This window comes from Pinus tabuliformis, chromosome 3_1 (genome assembly GCF_031772625.1).
Source record: "Pinus tabuliformis cultivar Carrire ecotype Pingquan chromosome 3_1, CPIR1, whole genome shotgun sequence".
NCBI classification, from domain to species: domain Eukaryota; kingdom Viridiplantae; phylum Streptophyta; class Pinopsida; order Pinales; family Pinaceae; genus Pinus; species Pinus tabuliformis.
In genome coordinates, this window is record NC_142301.1 from 301,606,540 (window position 1) to 301,630,641 (window position 24,102).

At 36.3% G+C, this 24,102-nt stretch overlaps 1 protein-coding gene across 1 annotated transcript; it reads right to left on the reverse strand.

Annotated features, from left to right (window-relative positions):
- Window positions 1–1,847: 1,847 nt before the first annotated feature.
- LOC149186979 (UDP-glycosyltransferase 75C1-like) lies at window positions 1,848–4,158 on the reverse strand. The gene is made up of 2 exons (XM_089412715.1): window positions 3,594–4,158; window positions 1,848–3,497 (listed from the first exon to the last, which is right to left on the reverse strand). The coding sequence occupies exons 1-2, from the start codon at window positions 4,075–4,077 to the stop codon at window positions 2,527–2,529; spliced, it is 1,455 nt and encodes a 484-aa protein (XP_089268841.1). The 5' UTR covers window positions 4,078–4,158; the 3' UTR covers window positions 1,848–2,526.
- Window positions 4,159–24,102: the final 19,944 nt, after the last annotated feature.

Consider the following 24,102-nt stretch of genomic DNA (forward strand, 5'->3'; position numbering starts at 1 on the left):
GGCAAATGTTACAGTTTATCAAAACTTAATAGATTAAAACATTAAATCTTATTCGAAGTTCAAGGCAATTTAACATGTGGACTTTTGCATTGAACACCTATTAACTTTATTCTTACTTGCATTGCCCACTTGTTAAAATTCCTTATTCCAATAATTAATAACATAATATAAAACAGGGATATGGAGATATCATGTAACTTTTGCCTTCCACCATTCAAAAAACCTTTTGATATGTATGCAGTATTCTACTTCGACTTCCAGTAGTAATAATAAACCAGACTTTGGTCGTTGCTTCGACTTACAATCGCAATAATAAACCAGACTTTGATCGATGCCAACAAAAATCCTCGTCTAGACTTTGCTCGGTCAGCAGCAATGGATAAAACGGCTTCACTCGATTAACAACAATGCTTCACTCGATTAACAATGATGGATAAAACTTGATTGGGGTAAAGTGGTGAGAACATAAATTATTTAGGCATTGAAAGCAATAGAGTGTCCTCTTCAATAGGGCCTGGCATCATTGCAAGCGGAATATGGATTCTATCCCATGCTTGAGCATTAGCATAGAGTGAGTGTGCTTCAATGTGACCAGATACCTATATGTTCCTAGATACATGCATGTTCTCTTTTTTTGTTCCTAGATACTAGTAAACTGATGTCAGGGGAGACAAAGGCCACATTTCTTTTCAGCAGGGCAACATTATTTTTATGCGTAAGGGATACATAAATCAGGTCTAATTAACAGATGGTTCAACCATTCTACACTGTTTATGTAACTTCATTCACAATCAAGTGAGTACACTGTTGTTTCATCCACCCCATCATACTTTTGTAATTGAGTTTCATTTGATGGATGTTTATTGGAATCACGTGCTCGTTTTCCTTTTCAAATACATAAACTGTGCATTCATTTTCAAACACATAAACTGTGCATTGTATGAATGGTATGTATAACCATGGTTTTAGATGCACGAGCTACTCTAGGTAAAATAGCAGGAGAAGCAAGGGTTATGGAGCCTGAACGAGCCACTGAACGGATCGTCGCTACCCTTGAACAAATCGCCACCGGTTGAACTCCTTTGTTTTCCATTGTTACCATCGACTAGATATATCTGCTATAGTTCAATCTACTGAGGGAAGGATGCTCCATCGGCCATCAATAAAAACCAGAGACTACGTGGTTGGGAGGGAATCAAATAAAGTACATCGGGGGTGTAGCGGGTCAGATAGTTGAACTCTATTTCCTTCCACCCTTGACCGACCTAGATGGCAGGTGGATTAGTTATCCAGGCTTGGTAGGTGGATTAGTTATCGAGGCCGAGATAAGATAACGTTGAGGACATGTGCAATTTATTCAACCTCTCTACATGCTATGGATATGGATATGCTGGATTTTGCTTCCCTGCCTACAACATGGCTAGTACATGCAACCGCCATGTGGTCTAACAACATGTGCTGTGCAACCCCCATGTGGTCTAGGTCTAGCCAGCGACATGTGTTACCATGGAGACATGTGTTGTAGCGCGCTAGTTATCAAAGAGAGAGACATGCGCTGTGGCAAGTTGGTTATCAGAGAGAGAAACATGTGCTGTGGCGTGCTGGTTATCAGAGAAAGAGACATGTGCTGTGGTGTGTTGATTATGAGAGATATGTTATATACAAATATGTTCCTCAGTTACCATTTAATGTCTTGAACTAATACCAGCATTAATTTAAGTAATGTTTACGAGCAATTTGAAAATATGAAACAAATCAATAATAATCTATAGTTTTGCCACCCCACTTTGAAAAAGACCAAATAAAATATTAAATTAATATGCGCCTAAAAACTTTGATTATCCCTAATCAACCGAACAGCTCAACTGATACTAACATCAGCCGTATGGATTAGAATAGTCGCAACCGCGCCTACGGCGGGGACTAATAATGGCGCTGCCTTTAATCATGGGTGTGTTATTTACTTTTAATTGATCACGTTGGGGTGTGTTATTTACTTTTAATTGATCATGTTGTTCCCTTTTGTAAAGTGAAGTCAATAAACGGTGCAGTAAGTTGGCGACGGTAGAGTGATGTAGTAAGTTGGCGGCCGTGGAGTGTTGGAGAGTCAGCGCCGGATGTTGTGCCGAAGTCTAATGCGAAGTCATTTAACAAAAACCAACACTTTTTTTATGCGGAGTGATGTAGTAAGTTGGCGCACGTGGAGCGTTTGGAGAGTCAGCGCCGGATGGTGTGCCGAAGTCTAATGCGAAGTCGTTTAACAAAAACCAACACTTTTTTTATGCGAAGTCGTTTAACAAAAACCAACACTTTTTTATGCGAAGTCATTTAACAACAACCAACACTTTTTTTTATGCGAAGTCTTCATTGGGTTTGACATTTAACAAAACCAACGTCTTTTTATTAAAAACAATTGTGAATCAAAGTATACACCAAATGGTCCAAACAGCCTGCAATCCTCCATAGAGTGTATGACATTAAACTATCTATCTAAGTGGAAATCGAGCTATGAAATTTAACTCTCTCCTAGGACGGGGGAGGGAAGGATCGTGTAGCTTTGGAAACGACGTCTTCAACAAATTCGTTCAAATTTGTATCAGAAGAACCGCCTTCATTCATGGCACTTTTCGCCAATTGTTTCCATTTCACAACATTCTTCCGCACTTCTTCTCCCGCTTTACTCCTCTTGTCAACTGCCATTCTCATACATCTCTCGATCTCATCCCTTCCCACAGTCCCATCCTCTCCCTTTCTCATTCTCACTCCCGCCTTCCACACATCTGCAAGGAATTTCGAATTGGTGGTCTGATCGGTCCAGACACCCAAGGTCAGCACTGGAACTCCCAAACTCAAGGCCTCCAGGGTGGAGTTCCAGCCACAATGGCTCATAAAAGCAGCCACAGACGGATGAGACAACACGTCCAGCTGAACACACCAGCTCACCACGAGCCCACGGCCTTGGGTTTTCTCCGCGAAGCCTGCAGGAAAAAATTCCGTAATGTCGTCGTGCCCGGGAGGAGGCCGGATGACCCACAAGAAATTTTGTTGGCTGCTCTCAATTCCCAAGGCCAACTCATGGATTTGCTGCGGGTTTATGACTGTGATGCTGCCGAAGGAAATGTATACGACGGAGGAGGGGGGCTTTTGGTCCAGCCACTCCTGCACCTTGTCCGTCGCCTTCCACGGATCTGCGGCGACTCGCGCGTCGTGGGGATTACGACCGTCGACAAAAGCGGAGGGTATGCAAGGGCCTATGCTGCTAAATGGCACTCCAAATCTTGATCTCATTAGGTCGATCGTCTCGGCTTCCAGTTCATAAAAGGTATTCGCGAGAACCCACGAGACATCGCTGAGACCGTCTAATTGGTGGAGATAAATCTGCAGTCTTTCCTCTGTCTCTGTGAATGCCGAAGGTAAATCTCCCAATTTCAGTTCTGGAAGGCTCGGAATGGCAACGCTCACGCTCTCTGCCATTTGTCTTGAATCCCACTTTTCTCCTGTGTGACATCAGATGCATACAATAGTTTGAGAATTATATAACAGCAAATACAAATTATTGCATTAAAGAGTAAGAGGAGAGCAGCGAGTGAGACCTGAATTATTAAAGTGATAATAGATGGAGAAAAGTGCAGTGGACTGTGTCCAAAACAAAGCATGAGGAATATTCATCTTCTTTGCGACTTGTCGAGCCCATGGAAGAAATGGGTTATAAACGATACAGCACACGGGAGGAGCATTCCCTCTGGTATTCAGTCGGTGGATGAGCCTCTCCAATGTGGAGCCGTCCATGTTGTTGCGCATATGATTAAAAACGACGTTGTTGATATTTGAATCGAGGGTATGGTCTTGAGGAAGGCCGTCTGGAATGCATTCGAATTGTATAGGGAGATTAAGTCGTCGCAGAGAGTCCTTGGCTTGTATCACTTTGTGATGATTGTAGCTGAATGTAACGAATGTGACGAGCAGTCCTCTGGAGGCGATGTTCTTGGAGAACTGTAACATTGGATTCGTGTGGCCCGTTGCTGGGTATGACAATACCATGACGTGCGCCTTAATACTTCTCTTCTCCAATTCCATGTCTGCAATGCAAGAGCTGCAACTGATTTCCTTTCTGTATATTCGGTATACAACTTCTCGTAACACAACACAGGCACAACCATAGCGAGGCAACACAACAAATTTATAGAATAGCGGTAGGAAGTTGAGATTTATGCAATTACGTAAATGCCTTCGGAACTGTGAGCTCATGGTGATGATGTCTCGCGAAGTCGTCACTCTTGCGTAGTGATATCTCTGACCAAGTCAAGTCGTAACCAATTAGGATTTATTTAAAAGCACACCTTGTAAAAGGTAGGTAAATATAAAATATGTTGATTTTTAAAATACTTAAACCAAAACATACCCAATTTTGGTTTCATTGAAAAACAGGCTTTGTGAACTGTCAATCTGCTGATTTAAAAAAAAAAAACACTTCAATCAAAACAATTTTGTAAAACGAGCAATGAAAAAATCCACAAAAAAGGCTTATCCCTTTATTTATTTATTTATATATATATATCAACTCGCAATTTCACAAGTTGATTCGGAAAGTGGGAATTAAAACGGGATTACATGTAATTAAAACAAATTACACCTTAACATCAATCTGGTTCTTCCAAGCAATTTAAATTAGATTTACAAAAACAGTCTCCCATGTTATTAAATTGTATTTTCCATAGATTTTGTATTTATTTATTGAAAAGTTTTAATTTAAATTTTTATTTTTAATAAAAAATCTCTAATCTATGAATATGGATGAAATTTAATGAGGTGAGCTAGCCTAGATCAGTTTAGTGGACAAAATATGGCAGATACAAATGTCTTTTTGGGATGATTTAATTCTCCAAATGTGATATTTTTATTTTTTTAATTAAAATAAATATTAGTATTTAATTATGTAGTTATTCAATAAGAATGTTTATTATGGAATATGGTTTTTAGAATTTTAATTTAATTATCATTAATTATTAATAGGATGGTATAAATATAACTTCAATAAAATATTCATTAAATTCATTAATTAAAAAAAAATCATATGAAAAGTGTGATATAAAATGAGTTATGATTTTTTGGATATATGGTATTGGTAAGCAATGGTATTGATTGATGGTATCATAAGAAGCTCTATGATAAAGTGAAGGTGAATCTCCATGGTTAATAATCTTGTTACATGTTTTTTTATATGGTTAAGAATTTTACTACATGTTTTTTTACAATGTATATATGTTTAACTTATATATTAATTCCTTTTATCAGTCATTTAATTATGTTAATAAATTTTATGATTAGTGATATCTAATTATCTGTAGAAATTTGAATAATATAACACTTATTCACAGAGATTATCCTGATTATACACTATTTGCGGAATGCATGCATAATATATAACCTCCTCTACAATTGATCATCAATTTTGGAATTAAAAACAATCGCATGCGCACATTGAAACATCAATCACACATATCAACACAGTATGTAACGGGGAAAGCATACAGCTGAAAACCCCCAACTATCTGTATATTATAATGATAGAGAACATGTAACAATACATAGTACAATACTCCTCACAAGTACTCAATACTATTTCCACATGCTACACACAAAACTAGCTCAGATCTGAACAAGTCAAGGGTTCAAATCTCCTCCACTGTTTGCCTGCCTCTACTGCGCAATCCAAGTTGAGAATAGATCAGATCCAAGTTCGAATTCCCTTAGCTTGTACTGCGCAATCCTCATTGGAAATCTCAATCAATGATTGTGCAAATCTCATGCACAGCTATAGTCACAACTGATAGTAGTCTCACGCTTTCACCCACCTCTAACACTTGTCTCCACTGAACTGTCCATGCACTGAGTTAACTGATGTATTCTTTAGTTGATTTATGAGTTAATAATTAGTGAATTAATTAATAATTAATTCACATCACTCATCACTAGTGTATTTGGCAGTTAGACTAAATACAACTAGTTCAACTAAGTCAAACTGAACACAACTCTATCAACTCCTCAATCAACTCCACCAAACTCAATCACTTGAGTTCTAACTGAAGTCCATCATGCAATAGCTCAAATAACCCATAGGAAAAGCGTATTTCTTTCTGGAAGTTGCATGTGCCACATCCGTAGCTCGAACTGAAGTGCTGCAAGAGGATAAGATAATGTTTATAGTCCAAATATTATTAAGAGCTAATAATATTCGACTGTTCTATTTTTAGACGGGCAATCTAAAAATAGATTCCTCCCATATGTCTAAAAATATAAGTCCATCTATTTTTACCAACATGACCAATCATCCATAAATAGCATCCTGCAACTCATAGACCATGATCCATATGTCTAAAAATAGACTTTGCGCCAAAAATAGCCTGCTGGCCCACTTAGTGAAGACGACTTCTTTTCACTAAGCTCCATCATCTTGTTGCATTTTCAACACTCCCTCTCAAAAAGATATGGATTATCTGCAACCCCTATCCTGCCTCTGTGGTATTCAAATTTGCTCTTGGTGAGCGCCTTCGTCAAGATATCATCATCCTGATCCTCCGTGGGAATGTATGAAAGTAACATGATTCTCCGCTGCACACAATCTCTGATATGATGGTACCTGATGTCAATGTGCTTGGATCTATCATGAAATACTGGATTAACCGAGAGTTTAATGCAACTCTGGTTATCACAATAAATCACAGTAGGCTCCAAGTGTGACCCGAACAACTCGACCAGGATCTTCCTCATCCATATAGCCTTGCATGCAGCCAAACTTGCTGCCATATACTCGGCCTCTGCTGAACTGAGTGCCCCAGATCTCTGCTTCCTGCTGTACCAAGAAACTGTTGTCGACCCAATATTGAAGATCCCTCCAGATGTGCTCTTTCTGTCCGTTGGCTCCCTGCCCAATTTGCATCCGTGAAGCCACATAGCTTCACCTCATCCTCCTATCTGTACCACAATCCATATCCCGATGTGCCTCTGAGATAACGCAATACATGCTTGCCTGCCTTCCAGAAGAGCTTGGTTGGCTTAACCATAGCTTGTGAAAGTTGGTTAATAGCATAGCATATATTGGGTCGTGTATTGACCAGATACATAAGCGACCCCACCAAATGTCGATAAACAGTGGCATCCACTACCTCTGCTGAAGTAGCATCCTCCTTCCTCCAACCTCCAAGAAGAGGAGTATCAACAGGCTTGCAGCCATGCATGTTGAACTTCTCCAGTATCTCCCGGGCATACTTACCCTGAGAAACAAATACTCCATCACTGCGCTGCCAAATTTCCAATCCTAGGAAATAATGAAGGAGGCCCAAGTCCTTCATCTCAAACTCTCTAGCAAGATCCTCCTTGCATGAAAGTATCAACAGCTCATCTCCTGTCAAAATCAAATCATCTACATAAAGTACAATGATTAGCAACTTACCCTCCACCACAATCTGGTATAGGTTAGGATCCGCCTCACTCTTGGAGAATCCAAGTCCGATGAAATAACTATCTATCTATGTGTACCAAGCACGAGGTGCTTGTTTCAACCCATACAGCTCTCTCTTGAGCCTGCACACATGCGACTCACTACTGAAGATCTAGAAACCTTCGGGCTACTCTATGTACACCTCCTTCTCAATGACTCCGTTGAGGAACGCAGTCTTCACATCCATCTGATGGATGTGCCACCCAATCTGTGCTGAGAGAGCAAGAATCGTCCGTATGGAAGAATACCTTGCGACAGGTGAAAAGGTCTCATCATAATCGATCCCCTCTATCTATGAGAAACCTCGGGCAACAAATCTTGCCTTGTAATTCTCCACACTCCCGTCAGCTGCCTGCTTCACTTTGTAGATCCATCTCGAACCCACCACTGATTTCCCCTCCATCTTGGGACAATCTCCCATGCACTGTTTCTGACAATCAAATGATACTCTTCCACCATGGCATCTACCCATGCGGGATCCTCCACAGCTTCCTCGAAAGAGGATGGCTCAGTCACGACACATTTGCTCACAAGAGCCATGTATCCAGTGTACCGATCAGGTGATTGTCTCTGTCTGCGCTGTCCTGTAGGTGGTCCTACAACCTTCTCTGCATCTTGAGCCAGTCGCTCAGCTTTTGTAGTGCGCTTTCACCCTCTGATGGTTGGCGCTGCACGAGTGGTCTCTTCCACTCCATGAACTTCATCTTGTGGCTGATCCACATCCTGAAGCTCATCCTTAGGAACTAATAGCTCCTCATCTGCATGCAAGTGTGGCTCCCTCTCAAGCGAACACTTCATGGCTTTCTCCTCCTGAAATTTGATATCCTGTCGCACAAAAGTCTTGCGATTGTCTAGCAAATACACACGATAGTTGTGGGGTGTATCATTGTACCCCACAAATATCCCAACCTCTGCGGTCGGCTCCAGCTTCTTCTTGCATCCTTCGTCACATGCATGTAAATAGGAGAACCAAAAATCCTCAAATGGGAAATATCAGGCCTCTTACCAGAATAAGCCTCCTCGGGTGTACTCATGCCAAGTATCTTGTGAGGACAACGGTTCTGCACATATATTGCAGTATTGCATGCCTCCGCCCACAAGTGAAGGGGTAGACCCTGATCATGCAACATCGCTCGTGCAGCACCCACGATCATTCTGTTCTTCCGCTCAGCAACCCCGTTCTGCTATGGGTTATGAGGAGCTATGAGATCTCTTCGAATCCCTTCTGCGCTGCAGAAGTCCTTGAACTCGCCAGAGATGAATTCACCACCTATGTTGCTCCTAAGAGCCTTCACCTTCTTCCCGGATTCCTTCTCGACCAGTGCTTTGAACTCACAGAACTTTGAGTATGTCTCGCTCTTCTTCTGCATGAAGAAGATCCAACACTTTCGAGAGAAATCATCAACAAAGATCACATAGTACTTGTTCTTTGCTGTCGAAGCTACTGAGAAAGGTCCACATACGTCTGTGTGAATTCTCTCAAGGATCGTCGTGGCACGACTATCCTTCTCGTGAAAGGTGGCTTTCACAAATTTTCCCAAAGTACATGCCTTACACTGATCTGACTACGCAAGAGTGCCTTTAGGAAGCCCAGTAGAAATATGCTGCAGTATCTTCAAGGCTCCATGGTGAAGGTGGCCCAATCTCCGGTGCCACAGCTCGCCATCATCCCAACTCACCAATCCTACTACCTTGCATGTCATTGCTGCACAACCATCTACATGCAATTGATAAAGGTTCTTGACTCGAACCCCTATCTTCCGGGTTTCTCCAGTTGTCTTACTGCGCAAGAAAGCCTTTCCCTCGTTGAAGACAACATCATATCCCTTGTCTTCTAACATCGCCACTGAGATAAGATTCTTCTTCAATCCTGGAACATGCATCACTTCCTTCAATACGAATGGTTTACCAGACTCCCTCTCAAAGGAAATGGTACTGATACCGGTCGCACTGTATCTACCATCATCACCCATCTCGATGTGCACTCCAAGATCTTTCTCATCCAGATCAGAAAACAAATCTCGATCTCCTGTCATGTGAAAAGATGCACCACTGTCCAAGAACCATACCGATCCCATCACACTTGATACCAAGCATGTGATCAGCGAAAAATCCAGCTCAAACTACGAGGCTAAGGCCTCTCCCGCTGCAGATCCAGCAGCTTGCTTATTTTTCTTCTTCTGCGGACAATTTGTGGTATAATGTCCGTGCTGGTGACAGTGAAAGCACTTCACCTTGGACATGTCCTGCTTCTTGCCTTTCGCACCGGAATGAGAAGCTTTCTTGTTCTTCCCCTTCTTTGCTTTGGCAGCCAAAGCACAATTTTCTTCATCAGATGCCTTTGATGAAGATCTGTCCCTGGTATTCCACCTGATCTTCTTTTGCACAAGATCAGAGCAAAGTCTCTCCCATCCTGGCAATTTCTCCCGACCATTGACAAAGTCCTGATAGGAATGCCAACTCTTCGGAAGACCAAGGAGAGCCAAGCTCACCAAGTCCTCATCATCGACAGTCATCCCCACACTTCCCAGCTCATCCCGGCATTGGGTGAACTTCGTGAGATACTTGGGCATACTGTCTCCTTTCTCACACTTAATGTTTCTGAGTTTATCCTTGAGCACCAACTTCCTCTGGTCGCTCTTGCTTTGGAATAAATTTGTCAACACTTTCCACATCAAGTATGGAGAAGCCTTTCCATGCAGGCTGGATACAATGTGATCCTTCACGCCCTCCAACAGAATCCTTCGACACTTTGTTGTCTTCTTTTTCCAAGCCTCAACGTGAGCAGCATCAGTAGGCTTTGGGACCTCAGCATCTATGAACTCCTTCAAGCCATTGTCATCTAACACCGCCTCCAACCTGTCTTTCCATGCAATATAATTCGAGCTGCCTTCAAGGGCATACTCCAATCGCAATCCGTTGAAAGACATTTCAACTTCGACAGCAAGAAAACACTGCTGCAAATTCGAATTCCACCAACTCAAAACTCAATCGCTTCTGATCTAAAATTCGTGAGAACAAAGTATTTCTCGTATAGAGATTGACTGTATGGGCATTTACCAGATATCTCACCTTCCAAAAGAAGGATGAATCCAGAGGCTACCTGGCCCGATTACAGACTCTGCCTGAAGAAATAAAATGTAATCACTTTCTGAATAATAGATCTGATGATCAACTTCGCTCTGATACCATGTAGAAATTTTAATAATATAACACTTATTCACAGAGATTATCCTGTTTATACACTATTTGCGGAATGCATGCATAATACATAACCTCCTCTACCATTGATCATCAATTTTGTGGAATTAAAAACAATCGCATGCGCACATTGAAACATCAATCACACATATCAACACAGTATGGAATGGGGAAATCATACAGCTGAAAACCCCCAACTATCTATATATTATAATGATAGAGAACATGTAACAATACATAGTACAATACTCCTCACAAGTACTCAATACTATCTCCACATGCTACACACAAAACTAGCTCAGATCTGGACAAGTCACGGGTTCAAATCTCCTCCCCTGTTTGCCTGCCTCTACTGCGCAATCCAAGTTGAGAATAGATCAGATCCAAGTTCGAATTCCCTTAGCTTGTATAGCACAATCCTCATTGGAAATCTCAATCAATGATTGTGCAAATCTCATGCACAGCGATAGTCACAACTGATAGTAGTCTCACCCTTTCACCCACCTATAACACTTGTCTCCATTGAACTGTCCATGCACTGAGTTAACTGATGTATTCTTTAGTTGATTTATGAGTTAATAATTAGTGAATTAATTAATAATTAATTCACATCACTCATCACTAGTGTATTTGGCAGTTAGACTAAATACAACTAGCTCAACTAAGTCAAACTGAACACAACTCTATCAACTCCTCAATCAAATCCACCAAACTCAATCACTTGAGTTCTAACTGAAGTCCATCATGCAATAGCTCAACTAACCCATAGGAAAAGCATATTTCCTTCTGGCAGTTGCATGTGCCACATCCGTAGCTTGAACTGAAGTGCTATAAGAGGATAAGATAATGTTTATAGTCCAAATATTATTAAGAGCTAATAATATTCGACTGTTCAATTTTTAGACTTGCAGTCTAAAAATAGACCTGCCCATATGTCTAAAAATAGAAGTCCATCTATTTTTACCAACATGACCAATCATCCATAAATAGCATCCTGCAACTCATAGACCATGATCCATATGTCTAAAAATAGACTTTGCGCCAAAAATAACTTGCGGGCCCACTTAGTGAAGGCGACTTCTTTTCACTAAGCTCCATCATCTTGTTGCATTTTCAACATTATCATGGTTACTTGTGGCCAACCAAGGTCAAATATCTAGGGATACATCATCAAACATGGTCAACCATAGTCAACTGAAATCATTCATAATCAACTATAATTAAATAATTACAATAATGCTCTTATTTAACCATGTCAAAAATCATAAAACCATGGTCATCCATCTTCAACATGTTAAATCATGTTCAACATGCCTCATCATAGTCAACCATGGTCAATATGACCAAATATAGTTAACCATGCACAACTATGGTCAACCATTTTCACCCATACTGAACATAGTAAACTGCTCAACCACAGTATCATATTCAACATGATCAACCATATTTAGTCATTGTCAATTATAATCTTCTACAAACAATTTTAGCTTAACTTAAAAAACCATGTTCATCTATATTCAGTGATCCACTATTTAGAACTACAACTTAATAATATTTAAACATAGTAATTATGTCATTAAAGATTACAAACTTTGATCAACATATGTGAACCACTTTATTAATATAGTTCGGCTATTTATTATCATTCTTAAATTCCTTTTCCTCTGCCATTATTTCTAACCGTTCTCATTTCCTTTTAACTCTGACTATCTTAAACATTTCCCTCATGAAATATTTATGATTCAAAAAATTATCTTTAAATGTTAATAATAATTATATTTATACTCTTCTCTATGATTTATTTTTAAGAATAACTAAATTAATATTTAATAATATTTCTATTCATATTTTTCTTAATATGATTCATGTCCATAGTTCTCTATATTTTATTTTTTTAAATAATTATATTATGTTTGATAATATTTCTTTTAATATTCTCAATAATATTGTATTCATATTTTATCTTTGTTGAATAATAATTTGTCTATATTTTTTTAATAACATTTTGCTTGTATATAATAATATTTTTAATGATAATAAGTGTATCGTACTTATAATGGAAAAGTATAATGTACATCATTATAAATAACTATATACTTGAGTTTATATTTAAATTTAAAAATATATATTTGGAAGATGAAGGTAGCATAAACAGGTGGATGAGAAGGGTGTTTTATAACTTTTTAACACAAATATAATTAGCTTATTTGTGGAGTTTTGAAAAAGAAACTAACAATCAAGTAAATGTTTGTTTTTTATTGTTGTTTTTGTTTTAATAATTAGAGAAATTGACTCTTGGGTTGGGTTTGTATTCATGTCATATCAGGTCGATTCTTATCGCTATCACTATAACCTCTTTGTGCCTATTTATGCCCCTTTTGCAAACAAAAGTTAACATTAGGGATTGAACCTTGAATCTCATAGTTTACATAATACTTCATAACATGACCATTGTGAATTGAGTTTCCCTCAGGAGCTTAGCAATAAGGTAGAGTTATATGCCCTTGAATTGGCCAAGTGGTTTGTTATTCAAAAACTTATCATCTTTAGGGATTCACACAACATGATCAAACATTTTTTTTCTAAAAATCACCCCACTCGATGTCAAGCTAAATTTCCTGTTCAAAAGAATCACGACCAATCATTCCTTTATCCAAGACGGCCAAGCTTTCCATGTGCTAAAGGAATTAAGCTACAAAATTGGTTCAATGGAAAATCAAGCCATATCCTTAGCTCTAGGCACTTTGAAGACACTTGGAACCTTATTAGTCATTCTAATTCCATAGGATGCTCACAATGTCCCAAGGCATGTGGGCCCTCTCCTTGAAATGTTGCCCATGATGCAAAAGTTGCCTCTCCATCGGAGCATGTGGCATGGGTGGTTGGTTGTGTTAGAAATCTAAGAAAAAACTTAGAAACACCCCTCCCACTAGTGATGATAAATGGAGGAGGATGAAGGTGGTTGTTTACGAAATGATGGCTTGGGATGTTGTGAGGAGGGATCCCATGAGGTCTCGACTGAGCATCCTCATCTCCATTATTGTAGACAATGTTGCATGGTCGAATCCCCCTACGACATTGGATCGCTAATGGTGGATAAAGGACACAATCCAAGTGTAATTGTTGGATTGCTGGCATGTGAGGTAGTGGGAAGGGTGTGGGATCTTAGTTGTATTCCTCGAGTGATCTTGGTTGTGTGCAATATTCAGTTCTCAAGTATCATTTAAATAAGTGGAAATGTTATATTTTCTATTGAATTTGGGATATGTCCTGCAGTGTAATTTCAATTTTCTATAGTTTCACAACACCATTTTGGAGTATACATGTCTTGAGACATAGAGTTTTCTTGTGGGTGTAATCAAGTAAGGGAATGTATTCTCCCTCAAGTCTCAAAGGGAAACACATGACAAATGGAATTGTTAATAACTAGCATGGGATTATGTCATCATAGAAATGATAATGAGATTTACTCCATATACATAGCATGGGATTATGTCATCATAGAAATGATAATGAGATTTACTCATATACATAGAGGCCCAATTGAAGATGTCTTCCCTCAAGCTACAATTTGACATCCATGATGGAAATAATGATTGAACATAATATATTAAATTAAGTGAGTAGCTAAAAGACTTATGCTTATACTTGTAATGCACTCATGTAGCAACTTAGAAAGGTTGGTGAGTAATAATAACTCTGACATTCTCAACCAATTTAGTATTATATCCAAAGATTGGTTTGCCTAATTTAATTAGGTAACTTCCATGGAAAATTTAGTAATTTGGATGTAGTAGTTTTTTATAAATTTTTCATATCTACAAAATACTATAACATTTTACACATTTTTCATAAACTATACACATATAGATACTGTTGGATATATGAAACAAACGTATAGTATAAAATACTAGAAAGTTTCAAATTAACTTTGAAAACATTAAATTTGAAACTCAAATTTCGATATGCGATACTCAAAAATATATATATATATATATATATCCATTTGGCACTGCAAATTGCAAAGTCTAACATAAAAATATAGAAACGTAAGGATGGCCTCTTTATTGAAAGAGAGAGGCAATCATGTTCTCCTACCGGATATACTATATTTGGTCTCGATATTTACAAAGTGGACATCTTGTTTGGTGGGATTTGTTAGATGCCAACGTGATAATAATCTTTCAGTCAATGCTATATTATGTGTAGCACCTGCTCTCTTGGAATTTTTTAAAGCTGCAGTGTATGCTAAAATTTGTTTTCAAGAAAGAGACGGTATTAAACGAAACGTGCTGGACTTTGTGATACAAGATGAGATTGTTAATAATCAAAATCAACTAATGGTGCGTTGTGTCGCAAAACACACGAGTGCAAGGGAAACAAGAGTTGGATATCAAATAGTTGTGGGTTGCGTGCGGAAAGATTAATAGTAAAGAACAGGTAAAGAAATCCATTTTGATATCTCAATACCAAATAGTTATAGGTTGCGTGCCGAAAGAAAACTGAACTTGTAAAGAACAGGTAAATAAATCTACGTCTGTCATTTCCAAAACTTTGCACCGTTTCACCCGTAATACCCGGATATATTAGTGATTTGAATAGAGTAGTTCAACTTCATCAGCACTTCCAATTGACCGAAAAGTCAATGGTTTTGTTATGTTCGAGTTTTTTTTTTTTTCCTCAAAAGTTTCCGTGTTTATTTTTTTAATTGATTTTTTATACAATTTAGTACCTAAGTTATCGTAATTTTAATTTAGTATTTTAAAATTTAATAAATATCAATGTTAATATAAATAATGATATTATATCATTTACAGTAAAAAGTTAATTGCAATTTTTTAACGTTTTATTTCTATATTCAAAATGAAGAAAGAGAAGCATTCCCAAATCACCATAGTATTGGTAACTTAAAGGTCAAAGAAGTTGGTAATAACAAATATTTTGAAAATTAGATTGAATGTGACTATAAGATGGAAAATCTAAAAGCCTTTTTCATCGTTGAACCTCTTAGGATTGTATATGCCATACACTCTTTCATCCCATGGCATTTTGAAAAATGACAAAAGGTTGAGTGTCACATGAAGCTCATGAGAACTAGTTTTTATCTTGACAATGTTCATTTTCTTCTTAACACTAGTCAAGCTAGAAAGATAATTTGGTTTGCTTATCACTTCTTTATAATATCTTAGTTTCCTTTTTCCCTCTAAATTTTTATTGCCCTGCAAGTTCCTCTTAAATTTGCAAGTAATAATATTTTTAATATTATTCATATTTTTCAAAATGAACTCTTTTTTTCCCAACGGTCATCTTTATGCCACCCTTACTTGACCCAAGGGTGTGGGTTTTGGCTAGAGTTGGAAGCAATTTTAGAAGCCGGTTGACGTCCATATTGTATAATTTCTTCTTATACATAAGATAACTATTTATAGTATTGCTTTCAATGGGGAGAATCTTGCTTCAATCAGGAGTATAGGGTAGGGAGTATTTCTTTTAATCTTGAGGTTGTAGGTTATTAACTACTTTTGGATTTGTTTAATCTTCCTCCATGACTCTCTAGATATACTACAAGTTACAACACCAAGTCTCACATGCATATAAAATAACCAAAATGATTAGAGTCTCAAAGAGGTATTTTTTTTTTTTTAAATCCCAAATCAATTGATCTATCGAGCTACAATCATTTTCAAGTCAATAGTAAGCTTCCCAATCTCCATTTATCATTTTCTCAACGCTATAATTCTAATTGATGTTATAAATGTTGATTCCCAAATATTTGTGTGAAGGAAATTCCTCAAAGTAGTTGTTGTTATACATGAAAGTATCATATCTAATTTTTCTTAATTTAATTATCATGACTTTAGTTTTTTTAGAATTAATAGTCATACCCATCTTGGAACAGAATCTTTAAAGATTTTAAGTTTCTTGTCAAGATTGTAATAGTTTCTTGCCAAAAGAACAATATCATCAACATAAAGGAGAAGAGTTATGACCATACTAGTGAGTATATGGGCAATAGAACATACATATTCTAAACACTCTTCTAGCTTATCAATATGCCAAAATGAGTAAGGTATTAGGGACACCCTTTCTCGACTCCGATATTACATTTAATTTATTTTTACCAACCCTCAAAAGTGTTAAGTTTGACAATATCATTATGGTATAACTTTGTCACAACAACCATGAACTCAAGAGGAACCAATATCGCTTTTAACTTCTTCCATAAATTTGTTTTACAAATAATATCAAAACTTTTTTTTGAAGTCAATAAAAGATATTATTTTTTATTATTGTGACATCATTATACAATTATCTTAGAAGTAACAAAATAATTCACGATTAAAAAATAACAAAAACTATTCATTATCAATAGATAAATTACTCAATTAAATAAATTAATAATCATTTTAAAAATAATATTAATGTTAAAAACCAATAATATGACTTTTAGGTACATAAAAATATATTATCTTATTTAATATAATGAATATTTAAAAACATATATAAAGGTCCACTGGCATAAAGAACGTAATACAACTAACAGTAATATATGAAAATGAATTTTAAAAATAAGGGGATGGAATCCTAATGAAATGTCTCCAATTATACTGTCTAAATAATTTTATATAAGAAATTCTAAAATTTATTTTATAGATATAAAAGTTATATATATTATATAAATCATTTATTTCACTTAATTGGAATGATTTTAAAATTGTTGGAGATTTATTTTAGGACAACGTTAATATAATAAGATAAATAATATAAAAATTTACAAGGTTCATGATATGCATCGGGAGCATTCTACTGCATTATATAATTCATATGCCGTGTATATAAATATTTTTAAAACAAATATGAATCGTTATGCGTAAAATTTAAACTGATTGGCTATAAATGTTATTGTAACAAATATAATAACATTTTTAAAGTATAAATCAAATCAATTTTAATGTTGATATATTTAGTAGAATATGTATAAATATTTTGTTTGTTATGTTAGACGAATTTTGAGATGATTAGTATGTTTAATTTGTGGTTTGAGTAGTCATGATGTATGGGTATTAAGTTGTCAACATTATTTAGCGATCACATTGAATGTGGCCTATATCAGTCCTTAGCATCACTGAATTTTTGTCCACAAAGTTTTGAACCAGTAACCTTCACATCACGCACTTCCTTAACAAAACACTTTGTCACTATTCGCTTTATGCCCTATGAGCGGAATATGTATAATTTTTTATTTGCAAAGTATAAATAAAACAAATTTGCTATCAATGTCCATAGAATACGTATAAATCATTTTCTCCAAAGTTCAATGGATATGCTTTCAATGTTGTGACAAAAAATATTTCAAGCGCATATTATACATTATGATATATCACACAAAAATAAATTTTGGTTCATGTCAAAAACTTTTTATCCATGATAGATCACATTGCAGGGAACTTTACTGCAATACAATAGATTGCATTAGTTCAATTTTTTTATATTCTTCATAAAAGAAAGACTATCCTCAATCCATTCACACAATAACAATATCTAGAAATTTCACTATTATTACTATATTATAAAAAAACTAGGATGCAACTTCCTATTTCTAAGGTATTGAGCATGAGTCAATGTTGAAATGTGACAAACAAAACTTCATGTTGTAATGTGTCAAACATAAATTTGACATTATGATGCAAGAGCATTCAGCTCAGAAGAATCATTGTATTTTAGTAGACATAGGGGGGTCTTGTGTTTTAAGGAAGTTGGTTTCCTAAGTGTTGAATTAATGTAATTACTTAGGTTTTGAGTGATTTTAATGAGAATAGGAATTAATTAAGTATTGTGAGGCATATTGTAAATGTTCTCGAATGTTGGAGAACATGAGAGAATCAGGATAGTTAAGAGTTCATAGGGATTGATAGCTTTGGAAATTAATTGTAGATCTTGAATTAGGAATTAGTTCATGATTTATAGGATTGAGAGGATTCTTAGGTTTTAGTTGAAATTATTAAGGATCTGAACCAGAATTGGTTCACAGAGCCTTTTGTATAAATGTAAGCCTAAAAGGCATAGAAAGAGTTAGCTGGTTAACTAGTTAGAGGTTGTGAGTTAGAGGTTTGACTGTAAGCCTACGGGCAGGTAGGAAAATAGAGGCCACTAATTAGAATATCAGGCTAGAGAGAGAGACTCGTATGTAAATATTTATTTATCAATATAGAGAACTCGATTCTGAATTGTGTGGTGTGTATTGATTAGTGGAGTTATGAATTGTGTGTGAATTAGAAATTTCTGCATAGTATATGTATGCAGGTGAAGTTCGAGCAGAACACAGAGAAGAAGGGGAGTATGTAGGATCGGGGTTTGATCGTTGAATCCGATCAAAGGATCCAAGTGAAGTTCAAGGATGGCAGTGAATAAGAGTACATGGAGTTAAGCTCAGGAGGGAGTTGTGTTGCAGAACAACCAGAAACCTTGGAGAAACCCGAAACCACAGAAGAACACTGAAGCAATGGCATAAAACCAAAGAAATTAAAGGCACGAAGGAAGGAAGTAAATGTGCACAGGAGTCATTGGATCTATGAGATCAATGAATGAGGTTGAAGGAGATGGGCGATCAAGATTAAGTTGCGCAGCATAAAGTAAAAGAAATGAATGACGGAGATTAACTTAAGTGTTAGTGGAAGAATTATAGGGGAGGAATAGATCTGGATCATCAGATCGATAGATCTGTTAGGTCGACGGTGATAAGCAACTGCAGGGGTAGGAAAGTATGGATTTTCTTGATCGTGGCTGAAGTCCTGCACTCACTCCTAGTCGTCGATACATATTCAATGTCTTACGTCTCAGTCCATTGTGGGGGTTAAGGTGTTTTTAAATCTGTGTGCTAGTTGAAGACCCGCAAACTCGTAGATTTGATGGCCCTGTATATCCAATGGATATTGGGTCATAAAGTGATCGGACGTTAATTTAAAAACCGGACCCGAACATTTATAGATCAAGGATTTGTATTCCTTATCGGCTCTGTAAGGGTAGGTAATCCTCGTGCAAGTGCCTCACTCGATATTGTTGTTAACCGTTGGATCAAGTGTGCTTTGATCAACAATGGGGGATCATCGATTAATTTCACATCGCAATATTTCATGAGTGGATGAACCTTGGCCTTAAGAATATGCGATTTGCGACATGCGAAGCTCGGGTGTATCATCAACCATCGAATTGAATGATGAGATCAACGGCGGAGATTGAAGCCAATAGGACTTGGGCCTGAGTGGACCCGAGAAGTTTATGGACGTGAGTTTAAGTTTGTTTCAGTTCCAGAGGATGAATGGAAATCACGCAGCAACCGTTGATCTGAGGAACTGACATGCAATTTTATTTGCATAATGTGGGTATTGTTGGCTTAGCCTGGGATCACATTACAATGTGTTGAAAAGAACTTGACATTGCAATCTGACAAACATGACCTCATGCCACAATCTATTGAACTTGACTCGACATTGCAATTTGATGAACATATTCCAATGTCACATTCAAATAAAACCATTCACCAATATCACATTTTGACACAATCCAACATAAATCAATGTCGCATATAATGAACATATCCCACCATCATAATGTGAAAGACATAATTGAACATTGTATTATGACATAAATTGATCCAGGTGGATATTGGTGGCCACCCATCTATTCCACTTGGACCTTGACACTATTTCTTTCAGTTTCCTTAATTGTAGCACAATTTACTATTTTTTGCATTTTTTGGGTCGTGAACTTCTTGAGACATTTTGAGGTCCCAAGCAACATTTTTTTGGAAAATGGGAAAACCCATAGCTTTTAACACGGGTTTGTAGTTGAAATTTACAGTCCCCGAATAGATCTTTCTAATGCGGTATCATACATGTCAAACAAAGATTGTATCCCAAAGTTACGACCTTAGAAATTTGTTGTACCAACTAACCCAACGAGGCCCACAAACTTTTGATGATTCTTCTCCTAGGTTAGGTTTTTGGATGTTTGGGATTTTCCTTTATTTATAAATAATAAAAATTCTTGCGAGGCTCATTGTAACACCGTTTAGAGGATGTAGTTGCCACATCTCTTCTCAGAGATAAGCTAACATCGCTCGAGCTAGTTTACTTTCATTATGCATGTAAACAATTTTTAATATTTTGTTATTAATGAATTGAAGTTCAGTTTTAGTTGTAGCTTTGTGCTTCTGCTTAAATCTATATTTCACTTCGTTCCCACATAAATTTGGATCATACATAACCCAATGTTGCAATGTGACCAACATAGCCCAATGTTGTAATGTGACCAACATAGCCCAATGCTACAATGAGAGGAACATAACTCTTCATGATAATGTGCCAAACATAACGTTTTATCATAGTATGATGAATATATTTTGAAATTGCAATGTGATGAACATAACTTGAAGTCATGACGTGATGAGAAAAACCTAGCATTGCAATGTAATAACCATAACACAACATCATAATGTGATGAAAAAAGCATGATGTTGCAATGTAATGACCATAAACCAATCTTGCAATGTGGGAATGTAACTTAATGTTTTAAGGTGTTAAATAAAACCCACCATCACAATATGGCAAACATAAGTCAATATTGTAGTGCCATGATCATATCCTAACATCACAACCAATATTACCCTTCATTAATGTTAAATTGTGACGTAATCTAAAGATAGTAAAACATAGTCAACCATGGTCAACCATGTTCAGACATAGTTAATCATGGTCATCCATGATCAACCATTGTCAACCACGGTCATATATATATCAATCAGAGTCACCCATGGTCAATAGGTCTTCCATAGTTAACTATGGCCTACACTATTCAACTGTATTCAACCATGAGCAACATAGTCAACGTGGGCAACATGGTCACAACTATCAACCATGGTCAAACATAGTCAATTATAGCCTTTCATAGGAAACCATGGTTCATCATGGTCAACTATGTTTAACATTGTCATACATAGTCTACATGGTCATAGATGGCGATAGATAATCTACACGATCAAACATGTGCAATTGTGATGAACCTTAGTCAACATGACAAAATGTGGCCAACCACATTGACAAATAGTCATCCATATGTCAACCAAAATAAACTCAAATAAACAATAGGTTGATCATAATCAACCAACTTAACCATAGTCAAACATGGTCAACCAATTTCAACTATGGTCAACCATAAATCACCATGCTCACCTAGTGTTAGAATAATCAATAGGTCAACATAGTCAAATGTCCTCAACCATGGTGAGCCATCATTAACAATGGCCAACAATCACCAACCATAAACAATTATACTCAACCATTATCAACTACAATTTTTTTATAATAAATTATTCTCAACCATTATTAATTATATTATATTATTAACTATAATCAACTATAATAAACCATGATCAACTATAACTTAACCCTAATATACAATAATTAACTATATTCTACTAATACCCACCACACACATTATCTATCAACAAATATAACATCATTAAAAGTGATTGACTTTTGATAAATTGACACCACTTAAAATATGGAAAATCATACCAATCAATATACTAACTTCCTTCAATTCCAATTTTAATACTACTATTATAATTCAACCCTCGTAAAAATTCCATCAGCAATGACGTCATACTATTATAATTCAACCTCAATGTAAAAATTCCATCAGCAATGACGTCATAGATAGTAAGTCAAGCCTAAATAAAAATAAAAATTCCATGAGCAATGATGTCACACATATGCTCATGATGCGTGTGGATTTGTGCCAATGGTATAGCATGCACAGGAAAGAGTACCCTTTCTTTCTTTCATAACGTGTTTATTGGTTTCGATTTGACATGCACATATCTTCCTCGGACTCTCACGGTGAGTAGTTCAGAATGGACTCGCTACTTAAATTTGAACATATGGAAACGAGAGGACAGATATGGGCGGGCAGTCGGTGAAGAGGCCCATCCCTTTGACGGGTACGCGTTGTTGCCACATGGTAAATGAGCATATCTCAAGGGTGGTTTGTGTAGTTGGATTACACTGCGTATCTTCCAATGTGTGGCAATAGCTGCCCATCGTTTCTTTAATATTCATCACGTTTGACATTGGATTCTTTTAAACACTTTGACATTGGATTCTTTTAAATCACTTTTCGTGTCAATTTTGTCCTATCAAAAATGTGTTCAAACTGTTGTGTCACCATAAGGGTATAAAGGTCAGCAGACTATTCTGCACAGATTGCACTTCAACCCCATTTTACTGTTGTGTCACCATAAAGGTATAAAGGTCAGCCGACTATTCTATAGTTATAGAGACTATTATGCACAGATTGCACTTCTACACCCCATTTTCTTAATGTCAATTTTCAATTTCCACAACAGTATTTTCTCCCCACTCCATCTGTACAATGTAATCCCTTGTTTACACTGTTCACCGTTCTATCCATTTGAACATCTTGAAGTATTAATCAGCTCACCGTTCTATCCATTGGAACAGCTTGTAGGTTTAATGGCGACTAAGGTTGATGTGTGTGCAATGTTAAAAAAATAGACATGGGATTAACTCGATTGCAAATTTCCGAATATTTTAGAAATCGGTGATATAAGCGAATTTTCAAATATTTAAAAATCTGGTGGATATAAATAAAGTTAAATAATTCACATATGTTCTTAAATCTGCAATATAACCGTTGAATAAAGCCCTCATTTAATTGTTCTGGGTCTCCCCAACAAAAAAAATTAAAATTGTATAGTGGGCAAACTCCGAAGTCTAGAATTTATCTTTACTTTGAAAGCCATTGAGTTCAGTCTCTCTTTACTTTGAAAGCCCATTGAGTTTAGTCATAGAGAAGAGATGCCCATAAGAAAACATTGATGAAGAGATTGTTATTAATTAATTTTGATTTAAATCTATGAAGAGCTTGTTATTAATTAATTTTGATTTAAATCTAATACGAGTCGAGATAGATCAAATTTCTCCAAGTCTAAACTTATTTTAAAGTGCAAAAAATAATGTGTAATTTTCTATTGTTTAAATTGTATTTTTGAAAGATTACGACATTACATTGAATTTTTTGTTATTAATATAGTTTTAAGTATACTTCAATATTAATTCATATTAAAATTATTTTATTGATAACCCACGTTGTATATTTTATTGTATACAACATTAAAATACTTCTTTAACATAGATATATATATATGAAGTCAATATCACAAGTTAAAATATTATTGAAAAACATAAGGTTTAAATCTTACTCACATATTCTTTAACTTCTAATTACTTTACATGAAATTTATATTAGGTATATGGACAACTATTAAACTTGCATAGTTTCTTTTTCTTTTTCTTTTTTTATTATAGCCTACATTGCTT